Source organism: Pan troglodytes, chromosome 16 (assembly GCF_028858775.2).
Source record: "Pan troglodytes isolate AG18354 chromosome 16, NHGRI_mPanTro3-v2.0_pri, whole genome shotgun sequence".
NCBI lineage: Eukaryota > Metazoa > Chordata > Mammalia > Primates > Hominidae > Pan > Pan troglodytes.
Window position 1 is genome coordinate 78,088,698 of NC_072414.2, and position 23,269 is coordinate 78,111,966.

General features: G+C 39.0%; 1 protein-coding gene and 1 long non-coding RNA gene across 12 annotated transcripts in view; one reads left to right on the forward strand and one right to left on the reverse strand.

Moving 5' to 3' along the window:
- Positions 1-23,090, reverse strand: part of LOC107968412 (uncharacterized) — a 38,540-nt gene extending 15,450 nt beyond the window's left edge. The window contains exons 1-7 of one of the 11 annotated variants that reach the window (XR_010151487.1): positions 22,590-23,046; positions 10,531-10,925; positions 7,663-7,777; positions 5,611-5,756; positions 2,896-2,958; positions 1,122-1,438; positions 604-974 (exon numbers count right to left, since the gene is read on the reverse strand). This is a non-coding gene — a long non-coding RNA (uncharacterized LOC107968412). Of the gene's footprint in view, positions 1-603; positions 975-1,121; positions 1,473-2,552; positions 2,959-5,610; positions 5,757-7,662; positions 7,778-10,530; positions 10,926-17,982; positions 18,233-22,589 lie in introns of those variants that run through there. The other 10 variants (XR_001709557.4, XR_010151488.1, XR_010151491.1 and 7 more) reach the window with 10 other exon arrangements.
- The window catches only part of AGBL1 (AGBL carboxypeptidase 1), an 837,843-nt gene that overhangs the window by 214,201 nt on the left and 600,373 nt on the right, over positions 1-23,269 (forward strand). Inside the window, exon 17 of the mRNA XM_009429779.4 lies at positions 1,142-1,295. Within this exon, the coding sequence (XP_009428054.3) occupies positions 1,142-1,295 (154 nt within the window). The remainder of the gene's footprint in view (positions 1-1,141; positions 1,296-23,269) is intronic.

The following is a 23,269-nucleotide window of genomic DNA, read 5'->3' on the forward strand; positions in this document are numbered from 1 at the left end:
CAGGACGTGGTGGCTCATGGCTGTAATCCCAGCACTTTGGGAGGCCAAGCGGCGCGGATCACCTGAGGTCAGGAGTTCGAGATCAGCCTGGCCAATATGGCAAAACCCCCCTCTCTACTAAAAATACAAAAATTCACTGGGTGTGGTGGTGGGTGCCTGTAATCCCAGCTACTCAGGAGGCTGAGGCAGGAGAATCGCTTGAACCTGGGAGGTGGAGGTTGCAATGATCTGAGATTGCGCCACTGCACTCCAGCCTGCCTGGTTGACAGAGTGAGACTCTGTCTCAAAAAAAAAAAAAAAAAAAAAAAAAAAAAGGATTGTTAACCAGGTGTCCTAATTTCAATGGCTATTTCATTTTTTTTTTTTAAATGAGTATTGCGGAGGTATGGTAGGAAAAATTTGTTGCTATTAGTTAGTTGTTCTTTTAGCTTAGCAGTCCCCCTGGATTAACCACGTCTATTATTTTTTCAATGTGCTCACAATTCTCCCTATTACTTTGCCCTGTGATACTATGTGCTGTTGAAGTTTCTGTCTCATTTTCCCCAGTGTTCTGGGCGTGTTCTATTTTCATGATAACCACATTTTTTTTAATTTTAAGGAAAGCATGCTTAGATTTGTCTCTTTTCTTTTTAAATTGTTTGCTAATTTTTATTTGTACAAATTTATGGGTACATGTGAAGTTTTCTTACATGCATAGATTGAGCAAAGGTCAAGCCAGCACTTTTAGGGTATCCATCACCCAAATGACGTACATTGTAGCCATTAACACATTTCTCATGATCCTCCCCCACCCCATCCCCTGACCCTTCCGAGTCTCCATTTTCTGTGATTTCCTCGTATGTCACAGCGATAGGAAGAGGGCTTTATGCCCCTGCCCTCCTCCTTCTTGCTTTCAGTGCAACTTGAAAACAGATCTTCTGTTATGCCAAAACATGCAGGAATGATGCTTCCTGCTCCGTCTCACTGAGTTTCTCCTAGACAGTAGAAATAGCCCCCTTTTAATCACTCAAGGCCCAATACATAAAGGACAGATTAGATTAACAACAATACTTCTAAACTATATGTAAGCCGTTGTTGTTTTCTATTATTGTTTTTATAAAAAATGTTGATAATATACATGCCTGCTTTATTTCTGCTCCAGACTCATCTTGACATCCTGGAAAAGAGTGTCAACCTCAAAGAGGTCTACTTCCGGCAAGATGTTCTCTGCCAGACGCTGGGAGGGAATCCGTGTCCCTTGGTGACCATCACGGCCATGCCTGAGTCCAACAGTGATGAGCATCTAGAGCAGTTGCGTGAGTAAAATGGGATCCTCTTCGTAGAAGATTTGACTAAGGGTGTCCTTTATAGTGTTGGAAGCATTCTCTCTCTTTTAGATCAAAAGCTCCATAAAGGGTTGGAGACTGTCTGTCTTTGTAGAAATGCACCCCCAGCTTTTCTTGGTGTGACACAAAGGTTAAACATTAATGTTGCTTTGTTGTTAAAGGGAGAGAAAATGAAATGAATTCAAACTGTCAGGCAGATGAAATGACAGTTTGCTAATGATGGTCACCTCCTCTCTTAAAACAGAACCAGGACTCTGAATCATATTTTCCAACTTCTAATCCAGGGACTTTTCTCACTGTGCTCACTGCTGTTATGTGACTCTCAGTCAGTCAAGGTTTGGAAAGAAAGAAAGTTGAGTTTTTAAGCCCTGGCTAAAGAATCCCCTTGATAACCTGAATACCATTTGTGTCTGAAGGGCTGAAGATGTGGACAGGCTCTAGCTAAGAACTTTGAAACAAAGTCAATGCCAAACTCATGCACACACACGCAGACACACACAAATATACACATATGGACATATACACAAACACATAGACACATGTAGACACAAACATATACACAGACGTGTAGACACAAACATATACGCCTAGACGTGTATACATGTGTAGACACAAACATATACACAGATGTGTATACACGTATACAGACACGTACACACACACATCTTTAAATGTTGGGCTTCTGTGCCTAAGTGCATATGTGCGACTGACCTGTTGACCTGTTACGAACTAGCTTTTGAAAATGGCTTCTGACATCATTTCAGACCTTAGGTGGCAAAAAAAAAAAAAAAAAAAAAAAAAAAAAAACACCCAAAGAATGAGGAATGTTTTGTGATACAGAGAAGTTTTGGAAATTAAAGAAGAAGCTGGATGCCCAGCTTAATTTATCCCCAGAAGATACTGCCTTCCGTAATGAAGATACAGCCTTCCCTGGTGAAGATACAGCCTTCTCTGAGGAAGATACAGCCTTCCCTGATGAAGACACAGCCTTCCCTGGTGAAGATACACCCTTCTCTGAGGAAGCTACAGCCTTCTCTAAGGAAGATACAGCCTTCCCTGAGGAAGACACAGCCTTCCCTGAGGAAGATACAGCCTTCCCTGATGAAGTGCTAGCCTCATTCAGGTGACTCTTTGGTAGATCGGAATTATATTTTCTCACACCCCATCAGCATCTGACAATGGATGCTTAACAACCTGGCAAATCAACAACCGATTAACCCATCTGGATTAATGAGGCCCTAAAATGCTTTAATGAATAATAAGGGATTTTCCAAAAATTCTCTTCTGTGTTTTATGCATTTAAGAGCAATTTCTGTAACAGTCACAGAGTCCACCCCGTTAGCAGATGAGCAGTGCTTGGGAGCTGGAGACAGCAATCCTCCCCGGGTAACTTTCATTGAACAATTATTTACTTAAGAAAGTGGATGTGTGTAAGTCTGAGCTTCTTTTTCTAAAAAAGAGTTGAGCAGAACTCTGATGTATCATTATGACATAGAAGTGCCTCCGTTTTTGCATTTTGTGCTGACATTGGTGTTTTTGTTGCTATTATAAATGTGGAGAGTATTCTTACTTTAAGAAGAGGACTTGAAACATGCAAAGGCCCTTAAATAATCTGGCACTCCAACAAATAGTTCTGTTAAAAAAAGAGAGAGAAAGAGAAAAAATATCTCTTAGTACACCCTTATATGAATCAAAAGAGGCTGGTTTCTGCTTGCTCTGTAAGATGGGTTATAGTAAGTGTACACTCTTATGATCATAACAGCTTTTTTTTCTTTTAAACACATGCTAACATATCCGATGTTCATCTCAAGAAGTATCAGATAAATGCTATGCATTTTCTTTTTGTCACTTGCAAATGACAATCATTGAGCTAGATCCTGAGGAAACCAGGCTTTGACCTAGATGAAAGGGCTAGTTAGGGCCATCTTCATGGGTGTGTCACCTATACATTTGCAGAGCTCTCCTGCTTAGAAGGGCCATGCACTCTGCTTAACGCTTTTCTGCTACTATCTTTATAAAATTCTTTATAAAGTTTTAAACAAGGGGCCTTGCTTTTTCATTTTTCTCTGGGCCCTGCAAATTACATAGCTGGTCCTGGATGTGATTTAAGGTCATAAAGGTAGAAAGTGGCAAAGGCCAGTGCCTTTCTGATACTACTCTTCTCTGTTTCCAAATTATGCATGAAGAGCTTTAAGTTTTAACCTATTTTTCCCACTCACTGAAAATACTATTTGTATGGATTATGTAGCTGATTGGTATCTTTCATCATGGGGATTAATTTCAGGACCCCTTATTTTACAGATGGGGTAAGTGGAGCTCAGAAAGGTTAAATACTATGATCAGTAGAGGTGACAGATTTTCAACATTGTTATTCTGATTCCAGACTCCACACACACAACAAACGTGCTGACTCCTTTGTTATAACACATGTTCAGCATCAACATTTTGGCTTCACTCTTGGAGCCATAACTTCCTCTCTTCCTCATTCTGTCCTCAAATTATTAGATACTAGCTGAGTTGTTAAAGCATTTATGCTAAATTGACCACAAATAAGTGTATTACTCTCTTCTTGCTCACAACGAATTTTGTTTTCCTTTCCTAACCCAATGGAAGCATTTTCATGGTGAATGCTTCAGATACTGTGGCAGGAAGGGAGAAAGAAAATTCTTTCTGCCTGAAGGCCTTTCTTCATACCCAGCAGATCCCAGCACAGAGCTGAGATTGCATGACCTAAGCCACGTGCTGGGGCACAGTTTCAGCAGGGCTACATAATAAAAATGTATACAGGGTATGTGTCTGTGTATATTTATATATTTATATATATATATGGTAACTATATATATATACATGGTAACTATATATATATATGGTAGCTATATATATATATAGGTAGCTATATATATGGTAACTATATATATGAATATATTCTTATATATATACGAATGTATAAACACATGCCGTTGCTGTGTTTCTAAAAGAAGAAAAAAAACCCAGCCCAGTATAAACACTGCCTACCCTTCAAAGTGCAAATAACCATGCCTGTAAATCAGAAATGGAACTACTTATTTTCCTTTGAATTATAAAATGTGATGTATTGATTTAGGAGAAAACAGCAAATGAGCCTGCAGCTCAAGATTCTCCTGCCTCCAGGCCTCCCTTCAGGTGAGATTAAATTGTTCTACCTGCTTCCTGCCTCTCAGGGACTAGGGTAGCTTCAGTGTGGGATTGCATTTAGCTGCAATTTAGCTAGTTTCTGGTTCAGTAGCTGTCACTCACCCCTCATAAGGAGGCATGAGTGGAAATAAAGGTTTTCTCTCCACTGTGTGGGATTATTACTTGAGTCTTACTTTAGAATTCCATGAAATAAGACCACGGCTATGGAATGCTGGGGGAACTCCCCTCTCAAGGCTAGTTCCCCCGATGATCTGGTCTAAAGTCCTGGACCTGAAGATTACTGAGGACAACTTAATGATTACTTTTAGTTCCTCCCAGGGTCTGAGCTCCAGAGAGTCTTCCAAAAGTGTTTATTTTGTTTGATTTATTTTTCAAAAGCATTTTCTTTTTAAAGTTATTTTCCTGGAAACATTTAGCCTTACTTTCTTGATAACTTATTTTCAGTTGAGTCGTCACCAGATTTGCCAGCTGTGTACTTTATCACTATTTGGAGAACTGAGGACAGTCCCTTTTTGAAATTCTCCCAATAAAGAAGACTTACTACTTTACACCTTGATATTTGAGCCCTCAAAGCCAAACTGCTGGCAGGTCTTCAAGAGCAAAATCATTCTCTGCCCTTTTCAGTGGGACAGTGAACAGGGAAGTTCTCTGGGAGATTGTCACTGAAGTCATTATGGAAGAGGGGGGCTTAAGGAGAAAATGACGGTAGCAGGGAACCTTTACAAAAGGATCAACAGCTCAGCCTAGGATCAGGGACTCTGAGTGATGAATAGGCATTGGGCAGTTAGAAAGTCCAGGCCCTTCCTAACTAGTAGGATTTGGGATGTCAAAGGAACCCAGGCAGGGCATTTGGGTTTTGCACAGCAGAACGGGAGTGAGGAGGAACACACAGAATCCAAGAAAATGGAACAGGGGCTCCAACAGGTTGGAGCAGAAGATATCCCATAAGCTGTTTGGGAATAGGCTTGGTAGGCACGATCAGTCCAGGAAATTCTTTTCAGTGCCTTCTGAGCCTAGTCTCCATTGGTTAATGGTAGTCTGGCATAATTACACTTAGCCTACTTAAATCCTTCAACACATTATATGTGAATAGGTACTTTGATTAGCATACCCTTTGAATATGCAAGCTTCCAGGTAGATTTGAGAAGTTTTCTATCTTTAGTTTGTATACTCTTCCAGAATGGGATATGTCGGTAGGTGGTGTGGTATCTCCTTTCTTAAATTTGAACTGAGAGAAGATGCTGAATTTAAGCAGAACTAAAAAGCAATCAGAATAAAGCGTCTTGGGGGGTCATTATTTATCTAATCCTGGAAAGAAGAATGATTCTACCTTTGCCCAGACTCAGCCATTTCCGAAAAACCATGCCTGTTTTCTGTTTCTTCTCACACAGATGGAGTTGCCTTTGTGTGGAAATTCCTCTTAGTAATGAGCTCTTGGCCTTCCTATACTTGTTGTCTTACCTCCATTTTGCAGATGGCATCCATCAAACATATTCCCAGATACCCCTCTTTAGGCTTTGGTCTTACTGGACTATTACCCAGAAATGCACACAACCAGAACACACTGCTTAGTGAAGGCTGCTATCATTTTTTTAACTTCTCCATTTTTTCTCTCCACATTGCTCTCACAACCTCGCATTCTAAATGACCATTTTAGCCTGGAGAAAGTTGAGTCCCATTTTAGTTTGGAGAGCTATATCTCTGGAAGATGCTTCATTTTTCTTAGAAAGTTTATTGCCAAACTGGACATCTCTACATTTAGACCCTATAACAACATTGTCTTGACTGTCCTCGTGAGTGATCTGAGAGAAGGAATGAATTTGTGGGAATTTTCTGAGGGAAAATGTCATTCTCCTATTAGAAACTCTCATTCTCTAAATGAATAGTCACGGGCTGATTCACTGGTGAGAAGTCAAGAAACAACAAAGGTGGCTGGGAGGGGGTGGATATGCTATTTTTGCAATCTGAGACACCGCCACCCTGCATTTATTATAACCTAAAAGAGCAAAGCATAACCTTTCTATGTTTCTGGAGGTGAGATAATCTCACTCCCCTGCCACAGTCTCCTGTGGCTTACACACTGTTCTTTCCAGGGGGCCTGAGGTGGGGAAAAGCAAGAGGCTGCATTTGCAGTTGTTAAAGAATACCTTTCTTTTTCTTTTTCTTAAAAATATTCTTACAAAAGCAATGTTCTATTCAGCCTGCCATTATGCTAAAAGCTTTTCCTTGGAAGACAATAGCTGTTCTCAGAAAAAAGATTTACATGGGGTCCCGAGGGTGTAATGAGCTACTGCGGCACCTGCCTTGGGTTGGGAGTTGTCACTTGTAAGTGGTTTTAAATTAGAAAGGAGTGGAAAAATACACAGTTACAGAATTCCCCTTTTGGCTTCTTTGCAAATAATTTTCCACTCTCTCTGGCCTTTGTCTCTTTCTAAGCCTCCTGATCAGGTGTGAAGAACAGAGCTTTCCGTTGGGGAGAGCTGGAAGTGACAACAGTGGTTGGTCCCAGGAAAACAGAAACTCAGGCGAACTGCAAAACTCTCACTCTGGACATTTCTGTTTTTGTACCTCCCAGAGACATGTGGGGACAAGTATCACTATGGGATGACTGAATTTTAGAGCTTAACAATCCATAAAGACTATTGAGTCCTGATTTCTCAATTGCTGGTGAGAGATTGGGCTGAGGGACATAGGGACATGAGCTGGACTATCTAGGTTACCTATCTAGTTGGTGGCAGAGGTAGTTCTAGACCTCAGCCTCTTGTCTCTTGGCAATCTTTTTTTTTTTTTTTTTCTGGAAAGTGATGCTTTTGACAAATAGTACAGCTAAAAAAAAATTAACTACAAGAGCATAATGACTTCTCTCCATGGAAATCTTTAATAAAAGAAGTCAGAGAAACTGAACTGTGCCCTTTTCTTGTCTTGGGATTTCCATCTTTTCAGGCAACCTGGGCTGAAGATATTAGGAACACATAGATAAGTATTATTTAGTCTTTGTCACTGAGGTACTCATAATCTACAGGGTGTGTGTGTGTGTGTGTGTGATGTCAAATGGGTCATTATAATACAGAAAGTTTTAACAGGGGTGAAACTAAGTTCAGCGGAAGCACGGAGAAGAGAGGAGGTATCTTCATGGTAAAATCAAAGGGGGACTTTTACCCACCATGGTCACCTGTATAAACTCCACGTGCCTGGTGGTCTTGTATTGACACAGCTTTGCTTTCAAAGAAAGCTCAGTTGGCAATCCAAAAACTATTCGAAGAACAGTTTGACTCTTTCTTGAGAATACATGAAAAGCAAAATATATAAAACACATCAAAACCATCTTAAATTTGTTTTTCCTCATTTTTCTCACTGTTGTTGATCTGCCTGCATATCAACAGTGACTCACCATAATCCTACCCTCTTCAGATACAAACCCTCAAGCTGTGTGACATCGAGAATGGTTGAATATCTCCTTTCTGCTTTCCACTTTGGCCTAGTCACTTTAATAAGAAGGCAGGAATCCTTCCTCCTTCTAAGGCTGGTTGAAGTGGGTGGGAAAGACTGTAAAACCTTAAAGGTAGTTGAATAGCTTGGCTAACACCCTATCATGTAAATATTTTATTCTTATACAGTTTTACATAATATAATTTGGTTCTTATAATTACCTTATGAATTAAGAAAGACAATAATTATTACACCTATTTTATGGATGATAAAAATTAGATTCAGTGCCAATGCCATTGATTTACACTTTGAAGTCAAACTTCTATATGCAGAGAAATGGGGGCAATGTCTTTTCAAGTAGAAACTTAGCATATGCAGAAGCAAGGAGACCTGGATATGGTGCTTTGAAAATCTCAGGGTGGACAGGTGTGGTGGCTCATGCCTGTAATCCCAGCACTTTGGGAGGCCGAGGTGGGTGGATCATTTGAGGTCAGGAGTTCAAGACCAGCCTAGCCAACATGGTGAAACCCCGTCTCTACTAAAACTACAAAAAAATGAGCCGAGTGTGGTGGCACGCACCTGTACTCCCAGCTACTTAGGTGGCTGAGGTAGGAGAATTGGTTGAACCCAGGAGGTGGAGGTTACAGTGAGCTGAGATTACACCACTGCACTCCAGCCTGGGTGACAGAGTGGGACCCTGTCTCAAAAAAAAAAAAAAAAAAAGAAATAAGAAAATAGAAAATCTCAGGGTACAGGACTACAGAATTGTGGAAAGAGTATGGGGACAGCAGATAAAATGGGAAAAGTAAGTTGGGCTAAATGATAGGTAGCCTTCTTTTTCATGTTAAAAAGTTTTTATTGAAGGCAATTATGAGCTAATAGGATGTTATTAAAAGCAGAGAAATGACAAGATCAGATTTGTTTTGGAAAGTTTTGTGGCAGTAATGTAGAGGAAAGTTTGGGGTAAGGAGGATAGTGGTGTCATGGAGTCCAGCACAGAGGAACTCTGAAGCATTTACGTCTTAGACTTACTGGTGTTCAAATATTGGCTCTGCCATTTGTTAACTTTATGACCTGGGAAAAGATGATTAAACACTTTGTGTCATGGTTTCCCCATATGTAAGTTGTGGATAATAATACTTTTTCATAGAGCAATTTGAAGATTGTAAAGGGCTTAGAAGGGTGTCTCCCACATAGTGAATGTTCAAGAAATATTAGCAGTTGTTGGTCAACTAAGTGGGTGATGAGGTTTCGAAGGAAGATAGGTCTAGGGAAATGGGAGGGAGGGGCCTAAATTTAAGAGATGTGTCTCAGAAGTGAGACATCCTTGGTGACTGGCTGAGAGTAGGTATGAAGGGTAGGGAGTTGAAATATTAATATTTCCACTTTGGTTGGTGGGTGGATAGTTGAATAACAACAAAGAATATGTGAAAAAGAGTAAGACTGTTGTTGGGGGATAAGAAGTTTGGTTTTGGAAATATACATTTTCAGAGGCCTAAAAATTATTTAAGAACTAAGGCTAAATATAATTATACAGCCAATATGCTATAAAATATACTCTATTTTAGAGAGAAATAAAACAAATTTTATACTACCTAATTTTCTCAATTAGCAAGGATATCAGAGTTAATTCTATACAGTTATTACGCAGAAACATGTAATATATTTCATCAGAATCAGTCCTAGAACATTCTATTCTACAAATTTGTTCATGTGATATAATGATTTGCATATTTCAAGGTCATTATTTACAAAACAGTTACATATGACTAATACCTCACAACAGCCCTGTGAGGTAAGAAAAAAGAAAGAATTGGATGTATTATCTCCATGTTTAGATGATGAAATTGAGACCTGAGAAAGACATATAATAAGTAGGAGGAAGAGCTTGGATTTGAACCAAATCGGAATTCTAAACCCCATAATCGTAACTGTTGTACTGACTGCCTCTTTCAGCTGTGCAATAATGAGGGAAAATCCTTTACCTTCAAGATACAATCACCCATATGTCAGAATAATTGTTTACGCTACAAGTAATATGTTCTAGGCTTCTCCAATGGTCATTTAAACACTAATAACCCTTATAATTTTAGTAAAATCTAAATATTACTGCCTCTACAATACTCTGCATTCCTCTCCCACCCGTATCTAAAATGCTTCAACCCTACTAACCTTCTTTCTACTTATTGAACACAGCAACCTAACCACCTCCACTGGGTCTCTGTATTTGCTGTTTCCTCTGTGTCCAACACTTTTTCTCCATAGCTATGCATGGTTGATTTCTCCTTGTCATATAGTATTCATGCTCACGTCAAGGAAGTCTTCCCGGATCATGATATCTAATGTTGTTCCCCTACTCCGAATCTCTTTATCACATGACCTTGCTACTTTTTTTCTTCATTGCTTCTATGACTGAGCTCCATGAAAGCACAGACTATATGTTGTATTTTTTTCTATTGTATGTCTTTGAACTAACACAGTCTCTGCATGAAGCAGGTGCACAAGACATGTTTATTCAACAAGTAAGTGAAATCCCTGAACCTGTTCTTGCTCCTAGCCACCATGTAGGACCTTTAACCTCTCTTGAAAAGTTACCTCTTACCCGGTTATTTCTTGGGTCCCCAAGGGTAGCCACAAATGTGCTCATAAAGCAGCTATTGGCTACGGTCTCCACACCACTTCATTCTTTCCCTGATGCTTGGACTTCTCTTGGTAGTTGTTTGTTTTCCTTGCAGTCTCGAAAAGGACTTTTGCCATTGCTATGTTTTCAGAGAGTTACTGGATTCCATGTAAAGGTAGGGGAATAGCCCTCTCCAAAACTGTGCCACACATCCACACTACCTCAAGTGGTATGAGTCTCCTCACGTTTCTGGTGAAAGGCTGGATGAGGATGAGATGAACCCCATGCCTCCAAGGTTCAGATGCCTTTCTGTTTCAGGATTCTTATACCCAAGGAATAAAAACACAACCAATGTTTCTCTTTCAGGATCCTTGCACCTAAGGCAGAAAAACACAACCGATTTGTCTTCCATAGTTATTAACACATGTCCTGAGGGCTGGGTAATTAGAAACCTTGTCAGTTCCCCAAACTCAGAATATAAGACGGTGCTAGCCAGGCATGACCATGAGTTTGCTATTAAAATTCCCAATAAAATATGTAGTTTTCATAAAGCAAAACAATACAATTTATTGTTCATGGATATTTACATGTGTAGAAAAAGTATAAAACCATGCTGAAGGAAAGCTACCGCCAGATTCAAGATAGTGATTCCATCTGAGGAAGGAGAAAGGGAAAGCAAAATTTAAAGCAGAAAGGGAAAGCAAAATGAAACCTAAATCTCATCTATTGGGGAGTTTGTATTTCTTAAAGAAAAAGAGTTCTAAAGAAAATATGTAAAAATGTTAATGACTTTAAACATGGGTGTCTGTGATATTATTTTCTGCCTCCAACTATTTTTATATTTCATGTCTAAAATTAAAAAATTAAACTAAAAAGTGTCAACATGTCATCCTTGTCTAACAAATGCATAAATTAGAGTTAGAAATGTGAAAATAACTCCACGTTCCTCCTATTACTACTCCTCAGACAATTACTGTTAGTAATTTTAAATTTATCCTTTAATATACAGATGCATGCACACACACATGCACACTCACATACTGACGCATGAATACATATGTACAGAGCCTTGAAATTTAGGTTAAAAAGTACTTAAATTGGCCTTCTTGACAATTGAAGTCTGTGACTTCCTTTGGAAATCCAAATCTCTTTCCCATTAATCTGAGACTTGACAGACTCACCAGATTCTGTGCTACCACTTTACACTCCCACAAAGTATAAGAGATTATTTTCTTCCATGGCTCAGTCAACAATTTTATCTGTCTTCTGCATTTTTATACTTACTAGTTTTTAAAATTTATTTTTAATTTAATTTTTTTATTTTTAAATTTTTGGTGGGTACATAGTAGGTGTATATATTTACGGTGCACATGAAATGTTTTGATACAGGCACACAATGTGAAATAAGCACATCATGGACAATGGGACATCCATCCCCTCAAACATTTATCCTTTGAGTTACAAATAATCTAGTTACATTATTTAAGTTATTTCAAAATATACAATTAAGTTATTATTGACTATAGTCACCCCATTGGGCTATCAAATAGTAGGTCTTAGTCATTCTATTTTCTTGTACCCATTAACCATCTCCACCTTCCCCTGTGACCCTCTACTACCTTCCAAGCCTCTGGTAACCATCCTTCTACTCTTTATCTCCATGAGTTCAATTGATTCGATTTTTAGATCCCACAATTAAGTGAGAACATGCAATATTTGTCTTTCTGTGTCTGGCTTATTTCACGTAACATAATGATCTCCATTTCTATCCATGTTGTTGCAAATGACTGAATCTTATTCTTTTTTATGGCTGAATAATACTCCATTATGTATATGTAACCATGTTTTCTTTATTCATTCATGTGTTGAGGGACACTTAGATTGCTTCCAGATCTTAGCTATTGTAAAAACAGTGCTGCAATGAACATAGGAGTGCAAATATCTCGTTGATATACTGATTTCCTTTCTTTTGAGTATATAGCCAGCAGTGGGCTTGCTGGATCATATGGTAGGTCAATTTTTAGTTTTTTGAGGAACTTCCAAACTGTTTTCTATAGTGGTTGTACTAATTTACATTCCCACAACAGTGTGCAAGGATTCCCTTTTCTCCATACCCTCAACAGCATTTTTATTGCCTGTCTTTTGGATAAAAGCCATTTTAACTGTGGTAAGATGATATCTCATTGTGGTTTTGATTTGCATTTATCTGATGATCACTGATGTTGAGCACCTTTTCATGTACCTGTTTGCCATTTGTATGTCTTCTTTTGAGAAATGTCTATTTAAATCTTTTACCCATTTTTTGATCGGATCATTCAATTTTTTCCTATAGAGTTGTTTAAGCTCTTTATATCTTCTGGCTATTAATTCTTTGTCAGAGGGGAGTTTTAAAAAATCTTAACTCTCTTGCCCCCCTCCAAAAAGAACTCACCGTTTTAGTGTGATTCTAATTTGTATTTTTGGGGGCGTGACTCAGGTGGTCCATATTTTAAAATGTTTGTGATTTTCATTTCTTCCTTTTAAATTGTTTATTTTTAAAATCATTTGTCTGGTTTGTCTATTATGTTAGATGATTTGTTCTATAAATGATTTATGAGGAACTCTTTGAATATTAGGAATATTCCTCTTTGTTAAACATGGATTCATTCATTTAGCAAAGATTTATTGATTATTGATCATTTTACTAAATATGGGAACATTTTCTCCCTGTCACCTCTTTTTAAATTTGTTAGTTTTTTTTTGCTTAATTTTCATGGAATCTAATATAGTAGTCTATTTTTTACACTTGTAAGCATAATGTGTTAGGAAAAAGTTTCCCTTTATACAGATGATGGAAGTAAGACCTAGGGAATAAAAGTGATGTGCCTGGTTGCATAGCTATTAAATATGGAGTGAGAAATCAGAATTTAGGTCTTCTCTCAGCAGCATAGGGTGGCGTGTGCCTGTAGTCCCAACCATTTGAGAGGCTGAGGTGGGAGAATCACTTGGGCCTAGGAGTTTGAGTCTAGTCTGGACAGTATAGTGAGACCCTGTCTTAAAAAAAAATTAGGTCTTCTCTAATCAGACAAACAGTTTTGTTTTTAGTATCTTATAAAATAATTTATATAACATATAGACCTAGATTAAAGAACAATAATAAAATGGACATCTATGTATACACAATCCAATTTAAGAAATATGACATTTACCTATATTTTAGTCCCCATAACAATTTGCTCAATGGCTTTCACTCATACTACCTCAGAGTAACTACCATCCTGAATTCTGTGCTAAATGGTCTTTTGCTATTCTTTATACTTTTAAATCACATATTTATATATCTCTGACCATCTACTATTGAGTTTGCCTGTTTGGGACTTTACATAAACAGAAACATTATATAATTCTATTTATAATTGCTTATCTTATTAAACATATTTTAAAGATTAAACTATGTTAACATGTTTGAGTTGGCATCTGAGTTACTCATTTTTCATTGCTCTATAATGAATTCCTATGTATGAATTTAGGTCAGTTTCTCCCCTAGAATTCATGAGTTGAAACCCTAACCCCCAATGTGATTGTATTTGAAGTAAGGAAGTAATTAAGGTTAAACAAGATCATATGGGTGGGACCCTGATGCTACTCGTGTTCTTATAAGAAGAGACACAAGAGAGATTACTCCCTTTCTCGCTGCCATGTGAGGACACTGAGAGAAGATGTGGCCATCTACAAGCCAGGAAGAGAGCCCTCTTCAGAACCTGACCTTGTTGGCACTCTGCTATCAGACTTCCAGCCTCCAAAACCGATAAAATAAATTTCTGTTGTTTAAGCCACCCAGTCTATAATATTTCTTCTAGGTATTTTATGGTTTTAGGTCTTACATTTATGTTTTAAATTCACTTTGAGTTGATTTTTGTATATGGTGTAAGATAAGGGATTGATTTCATTCTTCTGCATCTGTATATTTAGTTTTCTCAACAACATATATAAGAGACTGTCCTTTCCCCATTGTGTACTCTTGACACCTGTATCCAAGATCAATTGACCACATATGCATGGATTTATTTCTGGCTCCTTATTCTGTTCCATTGGTCTGTAAGTTCGTTTTTATGATAGTACCATGTGGAGTTGGTTACTACAGCTTTGTAGTATATTTTAAAATCAGGTATTGTGATGTCTCCAGCTTTGTTCTTTATTTTTCTCAAGATTGCTTTGGCTATTTGGGATCTTTGGTGGTTTCATATGAATTTTAGAATTGTTTTATCTATTTCTGTGAAAAGTATCATTGGAATTTTGATAGAGATTGAATTGGGTCTGTAGATTGCTTTGGATAGTATGGCAATTTTAACAATATTATTTCAACCCATGAACATGGGATATCTTTCCATTTATTTGTGTCTTCTTCAATTTATTTTTCAATGTTTTATAGTTTTTAGTGTGGAGCTCTTTCACCTCCTTGGTTAAATTTATTCCTAAGTTTTATTTTTATGTTATTATAAATGAGATTTTTAAAATTTCCTTTCAAATAGTTTGTTGTCAGTGTATAGAAACACTGCTGATTTTTGTATGTTAAATTTGCATTCTGCAACTTACCAAATTTATTAGTTGTAGCAGTTTTTGTGTGAAAGTCTTTAGAATTTTTTACATATAAGATCACGTCATCTACAAACAGAAAAATTTTTACTTCTTTCTTTCCAATTAGGATGCCTTTTATTTCTTTTTCTTGCCTAATTGGTCTGGCTAGGACCACTAGTACTATATTGAATAGAAGTGGTGAGAGTAGGCATCCTTGTCTTGCTCCTGATCTTAGAGGAAAAGCTTTCAGCTTTTTGTCTTTGAGTATGTATTTAGCTGTGGGCTTGTCATATTTGGCCTTTATCATGTTGCAGTAAGTTTCTTCTATAACTAATTTATTGAGAGTTGTTTTTATCATGAAAGGATATTGAATTTTATGGCATTTTATGCATCTGTTATAATGACCATATGATTTTTATCCTTCATTTTGTTAATGTTGTGTATCACAATAATAACATTTATTGTTCATGTTTTGTAACACATTTGTATATGTTGAACATCCTTGCAGCCTAGGGATAAATCCCCCTTGATCATGGTGTATGATGTTTTAATGTGCTCTCACATTTTGTTTGCTAGTATTCCATTGGGAATTTTTGTGTCTATGTTTATCAAATATATTGGCCTATAATTTTCTTTTCTTATAATATCCTTGTCTAGCTTCAGTCATAGAGTAAAGCTGGCCTTGAAAAATTAGCTTGTAAATGTTCCCTTGTCTTCAATTTTTTGGGAGAGTTAGAGAAGGACTGGAGTTAATTCTTTAAATATTTGGTAGAATTTACCAGCGAAGCCATCAGATCCTGAGCTTTTCTTTGTTGGGAGTTTTTTGATTACAGATTCAATCTCCTTACTTGTTATTGGTCTTCTATTAATATTTTCTGTTTCTTCATGATTCAGTCTTGGTAGGTTTATGTTTCTAGGAATTTATTCATTTCTTTGGGTTGTCTAATATGTTGCCACAGAATTGTTCATAGTAGTCGCTTATGATCCTTTGTATTTCTGTGGTATCAGTTGTAATGCCTCTTGTTTATAATTTTATTTAAACCTCCTCACTTTTTCTCTTACTTAGTTTAGCTAAAGGTTTGTCAATTTTGTTTATTTTTTTGAAAAAGCAACTCTTAATTTCATTGATCCAAAGATTCTTGATGGGTGTTTGGCATGATCCACAGGCAGGCTTCCTGTTGGAGTCCTTGGGCAGGTGGCTAGTTCCAGGGTCAGCAGGTGAGTGGGTCTGTGCTTGGATTCACTGAGGGGAGCCTAAAGCTAGGATCTGCTGGGGGTGGCCCTGAATCTTAGTTCTCCAAGGGTCAGCCTGGTGCAGGGGGCCCCTGGGGTGGACCTGTTCACTGGATCTCAGGGGACTGGCTTGGAGCCTGTGTTCACAGGGGCTGAACGAGCACCTCTACTGAGGCAGGGTTGGACCATGGGTCCAATGAGGCATGGAGCCGTGGGGGCCAGCCTAGAGCCTGGGGCCACAGAAGCTGGCCTGGCAAAAGCATTTCTATTTGCCTCTGTTAGTCAACTGAGAGTGCTAGCAAACTGGGATGACCATATTCTCTACTATGGATTTTTGGGATCACATATGGATCATAAATTCAAAAGGATGTGAGGATTTGCTTATCATTATAAATTCCTAGGGAAAATTTGACATAAAAAGCTGTTCCTGCTCTCCCCTTCTGTGAATTAAGAGTAAAGACCTTTGGACACTTAGCTTTATGCAGGGATTTCCTATTGGATGCCCTGCCATGGGTGGGCCCCATGCTTCACTCCTGGTTCCCTGTGTCCCTTGCAGCCCTCAAAACAGAAGGTCAAGGTCTCCAAGGCTCAGTTGAAACCTTCAGGGGGAGAAACATGCTTCGATGCTTGCTTATTTTCCAAGTTTTATTTTTGGTTTCACTTTGTTCTTGGCACTTACAGATTTATTCTTTCAGACCAATTCAGCAATGCATCAAAAATGACTTTTGAAAAAAAATTCAACATTTTTGTTGTTTCCTTTGGCAGGTTGTTCAGAATAGTTAGTCTATTATTCTGCAAAAAATGGAAGTTCTTACCCCCCTGATCTTTCCACTTTACATGCTACTTTTTTCCATTAGAAAGAAAAATGAAAGTCTATTTTTTGTTTGCTATAATGGATAATATGAATTTGAAGGTCTGTTTGTAATTTGAAATAGCATATCTGCTATTCTGTGTTTAGAACTGACATTATTCCTGCTGAAAAGAATATGCTTTCTTTTATGGTTCTTGGAATATTTTTTTTCCTTAGCAGATAGTAAGAATTTTAGTGAAGAAATATTTTGGAGTTCCTGAATTAAGATTCCAACCAAAACCCGGGTTTTCTCCGGGGCTTCCTAGTTTTTTTTTTTTTTTTTTGACATCATGAATATCAACAGAAGAGTGTGATTTTTATTTTTTCTGCTTGTAAGATGACTAATTTACCCAGAGGCACCTCATGTGTGTTTTTAGTCACCTGTATCCAACATCAACACCAGAAAGCTCAAAAAGACAAGTTATTCGATACACCACACCCAGCTGTTCTGATCTGTGAGGCTTGCTTGAGGTACCTTCAGCTGCGGAAGGAGCTTGTTCCCTTGCAGCTGGTGGAAATTCTCTCAGTCCCAAGATGGAACTTCTAAATTGTAACTTACAGGGCGGGTGTAATTACAGTAATTGGGACAGTGAATAATTCTCAGCATAGCTGATCGATGTTCCCATGCTCTCAAAAATCAGGATAGAGTGATGTAGTAGAACCCAGATATGAATCCTAGCTATTTTTTCACAATGAATGTTCATGACCTAGTGGGAGTCTTCATTTCTCTGTTAGAGTAAGTGATGAGTGATTATGGCCACAGGGACATCCCCTCACCCCAAAACAAAACTTACAGTCACATTCAAGCCAGATTACAGAATGCTGAGATTTTATTGTACTACCACTTCTTTCTTCTTGAAAGCAGGGATTGGATTTAGTAGAGGAAAACCGATGTGAATGATGTGGCAATTTCCAATTTGTTGGTGGTGTTTCCTACTGCCATTCGCCCAAGCAAAGTTGTAGAAAGGAAGTTGTTTGGCCAGACAGGAGATTGTCAATAGCAGCCTCTCGAGGCGGTAGCTGGGAGCTCACTTCACTGATTCCCTTCACAAGAGAGATTTGGGAACACAGGTTATGAGCTGAGTCATTGGGCAAATAAACTGCCCCAAATGTGATAATTAAAATGTATGTCCATGAGCCACCTTGGTAATGATCAAGTGATCAAGTTCTCCCCTTAAGCAACTGTGCGCATTGTTGCCTTTCCCGGTAACAGATGATCGCATTAAGAGCTTGCATGCTGCAGCTCAGAGGGAATTGGTGTTACCCCAGTGTCCTATGTGTATCTTCCCTGCAGCTGATTTTCTGTGGCTCCTTGAGCAACGAGTCCAGGTGGCAGCTGTGGATTTTGACATCCCAGAATTTTATAGGGCAAGGGCATTCTCAACATGTAGTGATGCACATCCCGTTAGGAAGTGGCTATTCATGAAACTGACAGGGTAAAGCCCTAATTAGAAAGACCAGCAGGGCTCTCTGTACCCCAGGATGCTTCAACAGAGCTGTCACTGTCTCCCCTCAGGCAGGATCATTGGGCTGAAACACTGAGCAAAAAACATTTTGTTCAATGTTCAACAAAAATAACTCCCATCATTAGCAACATGACAAGTGAAAGGAGGACCTGCATGTCAAAAGAAAAGGATTTATGCGTCGTTGTAAATAATGAGTAATTCTAAAAACTTTAAGCTGCTGGGGAAGCAGCTTTCAGCTTCTGGAAGGTGCTATTGGAAACCCATAGAGTAAAATGGGTATGCTTCTCTGGTTTTCAGCAGATGGAAGCATAATTTGAGGTTTTGGGAACACTTTAGTCATGGAAAGAAGTGGGGGACACCTGAATTTGAATCATGGATTATCTCAATATTTTGCAGGACTTATTTCTTTGAGGTCGATTTTCTTGGTCTTTAAAATGGAGGGTTGTAAGTGACTATCTTCTTTGTTTAGGTATATAATGTAGTCTTGTTTATTCAGATTCTGAACTCTTTAGAAAAAAAACAAAGAATTCCCACATACCAAATTGCAGTCTAAGCACACTTACGCAAACAGCATTTATTCCTTATGATTAAAAAGAAATGTAGCCAGATGGTATGGCAGTTTCTTAAGTTGTTATGAAAAGCAAGAATCCTTATCTTAATTTCTTTTCAATCAATAACAATTTCTAATTCACAAGGAAAAGGAAAGCGAAATAGAAACTGTCTTCCTTTGAAGGAAGCTGTGATGTAATGATTTGCTGGGCAACTTACATAGTTTAATTAAGCACTCTGATTAAATCAATATGTATCCAACAGTTCAGCCTGGCAATCAGCTTAATCTCATTAACTGTTGTTCAGACCCCAATAATTGATTAATAATACATTATCATTTATGAGTTATTGACTTCAAGTTATTATAATTGTCCTGCTTTGTTCATAGCACCTGCTGCCACATGTTAATTATGAAATGCTCAAGCACTTTCTTGGAATAACTTTAGAGATAAAGCTGATGAGGTTTTTAATGAAGCAAGATTATCTTTAGTTCAGAGCTGGTCAGAAGAGCTAGGCTTTTTCAACCCTGTATTGTTCATTAAGTGGGAGCAGGCATTTAGCATTTTTAGAGCTGAGGCTCAAATAATTAGAGACAGGGTTGGAAGGCACCCACACACAAGTTAGAGGATGAGCCCTACTAAATGAGATGGGTGATATCAGAATCATAAACGCCTAGATCCTTACTGCCACAGGATTCTGCTTATTGAGGCTATCTGAATATATATTAAATAGGTATCATTCCTGCTCTCCCTCCTGATGCTTATAGTCTATCTTTGAGGTTTGGATATGCCCAAGGGTATTTGGGGATTCTAGGAGAAGGAACTGACCTCTCCTGGGTATAGGTGGGATGGGTAGGAGCTATTCATGGAAATGGCCTCCCACTCTGAGAGAGGCCTTTGGCCAAACAAGAGGAGTTACCACACCTAAACCAGGATAGCCTGTTGCATGCTACTTCATTTGCCTAGTTCTGTTTAGTTATTTTTTCTGGCTAGTAAGATCTTGCTTTAGAGTGCCAGCCTGGTCTATGCTGGGGGAGTCAAGACAGGAGCTGGGAATGAATCCACATTAAAAAAGGTCATGGTGTCCCCATGGCCAGCCTGGTTATGGCAGCACAGTGAATTCTTGCTTGATATCCAAAAGAAGGATGAAATTTAAGGAGCAGGAACCAACCGGAGAAATTCTATGGCCCCTTCCTCTATGGTGGGTCTCTTTGCACAGACATTTCTGTAGGACCTGGGCTTAATTTTATTGAAGACACCCTGGGAGGCATCATTATCACCACCTCTGGTTCTTCACCCAAGAGGAACCCTTCACTCAGGAATGAATTGGAGCTCCCACTTGTAACAGTGACTGGCTTTCCTGAGACATTGCTTCCCCAGTAGGAAGTCCCTTTAATCCTGAGCACCGCACTCAGAAACCAGCCGTGGAGGAAGTGAGATTTAATCTTCAAGCTCCATCTTTTCTCGTTGTGAATTCCATAAAAAGCCATGTTTTCAAGGGCATGTTTTCCAGGAAATAAGGCATTTTGATAGAGTTGTAAAACATGGGCTTGTCATCAGACTTGGATTGGAAATCTGGATTTTCTGAATTTTGGAAAGTGGCTTAAACTGTCTAAGCTTCGGGTTCCTTATCTGTAAATAGGGATAATATTCCCACCTTCCTAAGGTTGTGGTGAGGATTAATGAGGTAAGGTATATTTTCCTAACACAGCGTAAAGAGAGGGTGCTTGTTAAATACTCATACCCATAATCTTTCACTCCATCCTCCTTGTTCATTGCAAGCTGAAATGTAATTGCCCATTTTATACAATGCCATTTTAACACCCAGGGTAACCCGAAAGCCTTTCGAATGGTGAAACTCAAATGGATAGGCAAGCTACTGAAATGTAATGTCAAGAGTTATAGCTCAGGTGTAGGTTTTGGAGTCACTCTTATCTGCACTCACATTTGGGCTTTCTCTCAGAGTAGCTAGGTAGACTTCTAAAGGTATTGACTGTTGGGCAACCTAGTTAAGCCTCAGTTTCATCATCTGTAAAATGAAATACCTGTAGTATTTTCACATATGACTATGGTAAAGCTTAAAAAATTCGTGTGGCCAGGCGCGGTGGCTCACGCTGGTAATCCCAGCACTTTGGAGGCCAAGGCAGGCGGATCACGAGGTTAGGAGTTGGAGACCAGCCTGACCAACATGGTGAAACCCCGTCTCTACTAATAATACAAAAAAAACTAGCCGAGTGAGGTGGTGCGCACCTGTAGTCCCAGCTACTTGGGAGGCTGAGGCAGAAGAATTACTTGAACCTGAGAGGCAGAGGTTGCAGTGAGCTGAGATCACACCACCGCACTCCAGCCTGGGTGACAGAGTGAGACTTTTTCTCAAAAAAAAAAAAAAAAAAGTATATATAAATCACAGTGCTAGGCTCACAGTAGATGCTCAATAAAATATTAGTCCTCTACCTTCCTTTTATTTCACATGGGAATACTGTAGCTAGCATTTAACTCCAAAGTGGCACTGGTCAAAGAGAAGGATATGGCCTTTCCCATCTGTGGTTTCAGAAAATACCAGAGGGGAGGAAATAGCAAGCATTACAAAACATCCTGCTTCAGCCTAAAGCTCTCAGGAAAAAACCTTATCTATATTTAGTACAACAAGTTAGAGACAGCTTTCAGCAAAGACTAAAGCACTATCTCATTCATTTTATTCAAATGAATCCAAATGTATCTAATTTTTGCTTTGGCAAATGAATTTCCTTCTATCCCTTACCTATTTCTTTATTCCTAGCTTGTCTGCTAAAGATAGACCCATGAAGGATGCCTAACAGGATCCCATGACAGTAGTGTAAAAGGTTTAGAGGAAGTTACAGGGGAGAAGTGTCCTGTCTTAATGACTGAAACTCTGTTTCCGAGTTGAAATAAATCCCAACTCATCTTGGAGTGAAAGGCTCTTCCAGAGGCCCCAAATGATTCCTTAGAACTTTGAGCTGTGCTTGATTCATTTTTTCTTGTATTCCTCCTCTTTCTCTCCTACACGGCTTATACTAAAGAACCACACCCACTCATGCCGTGGGTGGACAGGAACAAGCCATCAAACGCAGGAGTGAACGGAGTGGGTTTGGAAGCCTGACGGCCCTGGCTCTCATGCCTGCTCTACCACTCGGTAATTTGAACATCTGTCTCCTCCTCTGAGAAACCCAAAGGTCAGTCATTGTGGAGGTGACCCCACTTCAGAGGATTCAGCAATCAGTGGGTCCCTTGACTTTCTGCAGGCCACCAAAATAATGCTCTTCCTGTCTGACTAGATTTTATCTGTGAGGTGGAGGAGCAAATTCATGGTAAGGGAAAAATGGGTCAGAGGGTCTGAAGATGACAAGACCACATTTTCCATCTTACCCTAACTCTTGTCTTCCTCAGCTGTGCTGATAGCACTCGTCTGAGCTCTGCTGTGTGAATCTCCAGTGATTTGGCCAAGTCACTGTATGTCCTCCTTTCTGATCTCAGTTGAGCACGCGGTCTTGATCCTTGACTTCCTGTTTTTCCCTCAGAGCAGGAGACTGAATCCTGCCAGGCTGAGGCAGTCCTGTGAGAAGCAGTGCTCTTGTGTAGGATGATTGTGGAAGCTTGAACTGGGACTTTCAGGGCTATGAGCTGTCCTGTGAACAAACAGAAGACTTCAGTTTCCATGGCCGCCAGTCTAGCATTATCCCCTCTTGTCATATTCCTTCACAGCGTTTATAAACATGCAATTTGGTATTTCCTGCCTCTGATCTGTTTCCGGCTTCTTCCTCTCCATCCTTTCTTCCAAAGGGATTTGCATAAAGGCAGTCTATCAATACTGTTCTTAAAGGAAGTGTCCACAAAAGACTTTGAATCAACCTAGTTTCTAGCTCATCTGTTTCCATAGCAACCAATCATGATGTCACAAACAGAGGGGGATGACTTCAGGTGGGAATTAGGTGGCAAGAGAGCAGATGGGCTTTTGTAAAGAAAGAAAAGGAAAACAATATCCTATCCGCACAGAGATTTCCTTGGTAATAAAGAGCAAGGGAGAGATAAATAAAGAAGCAATGAGA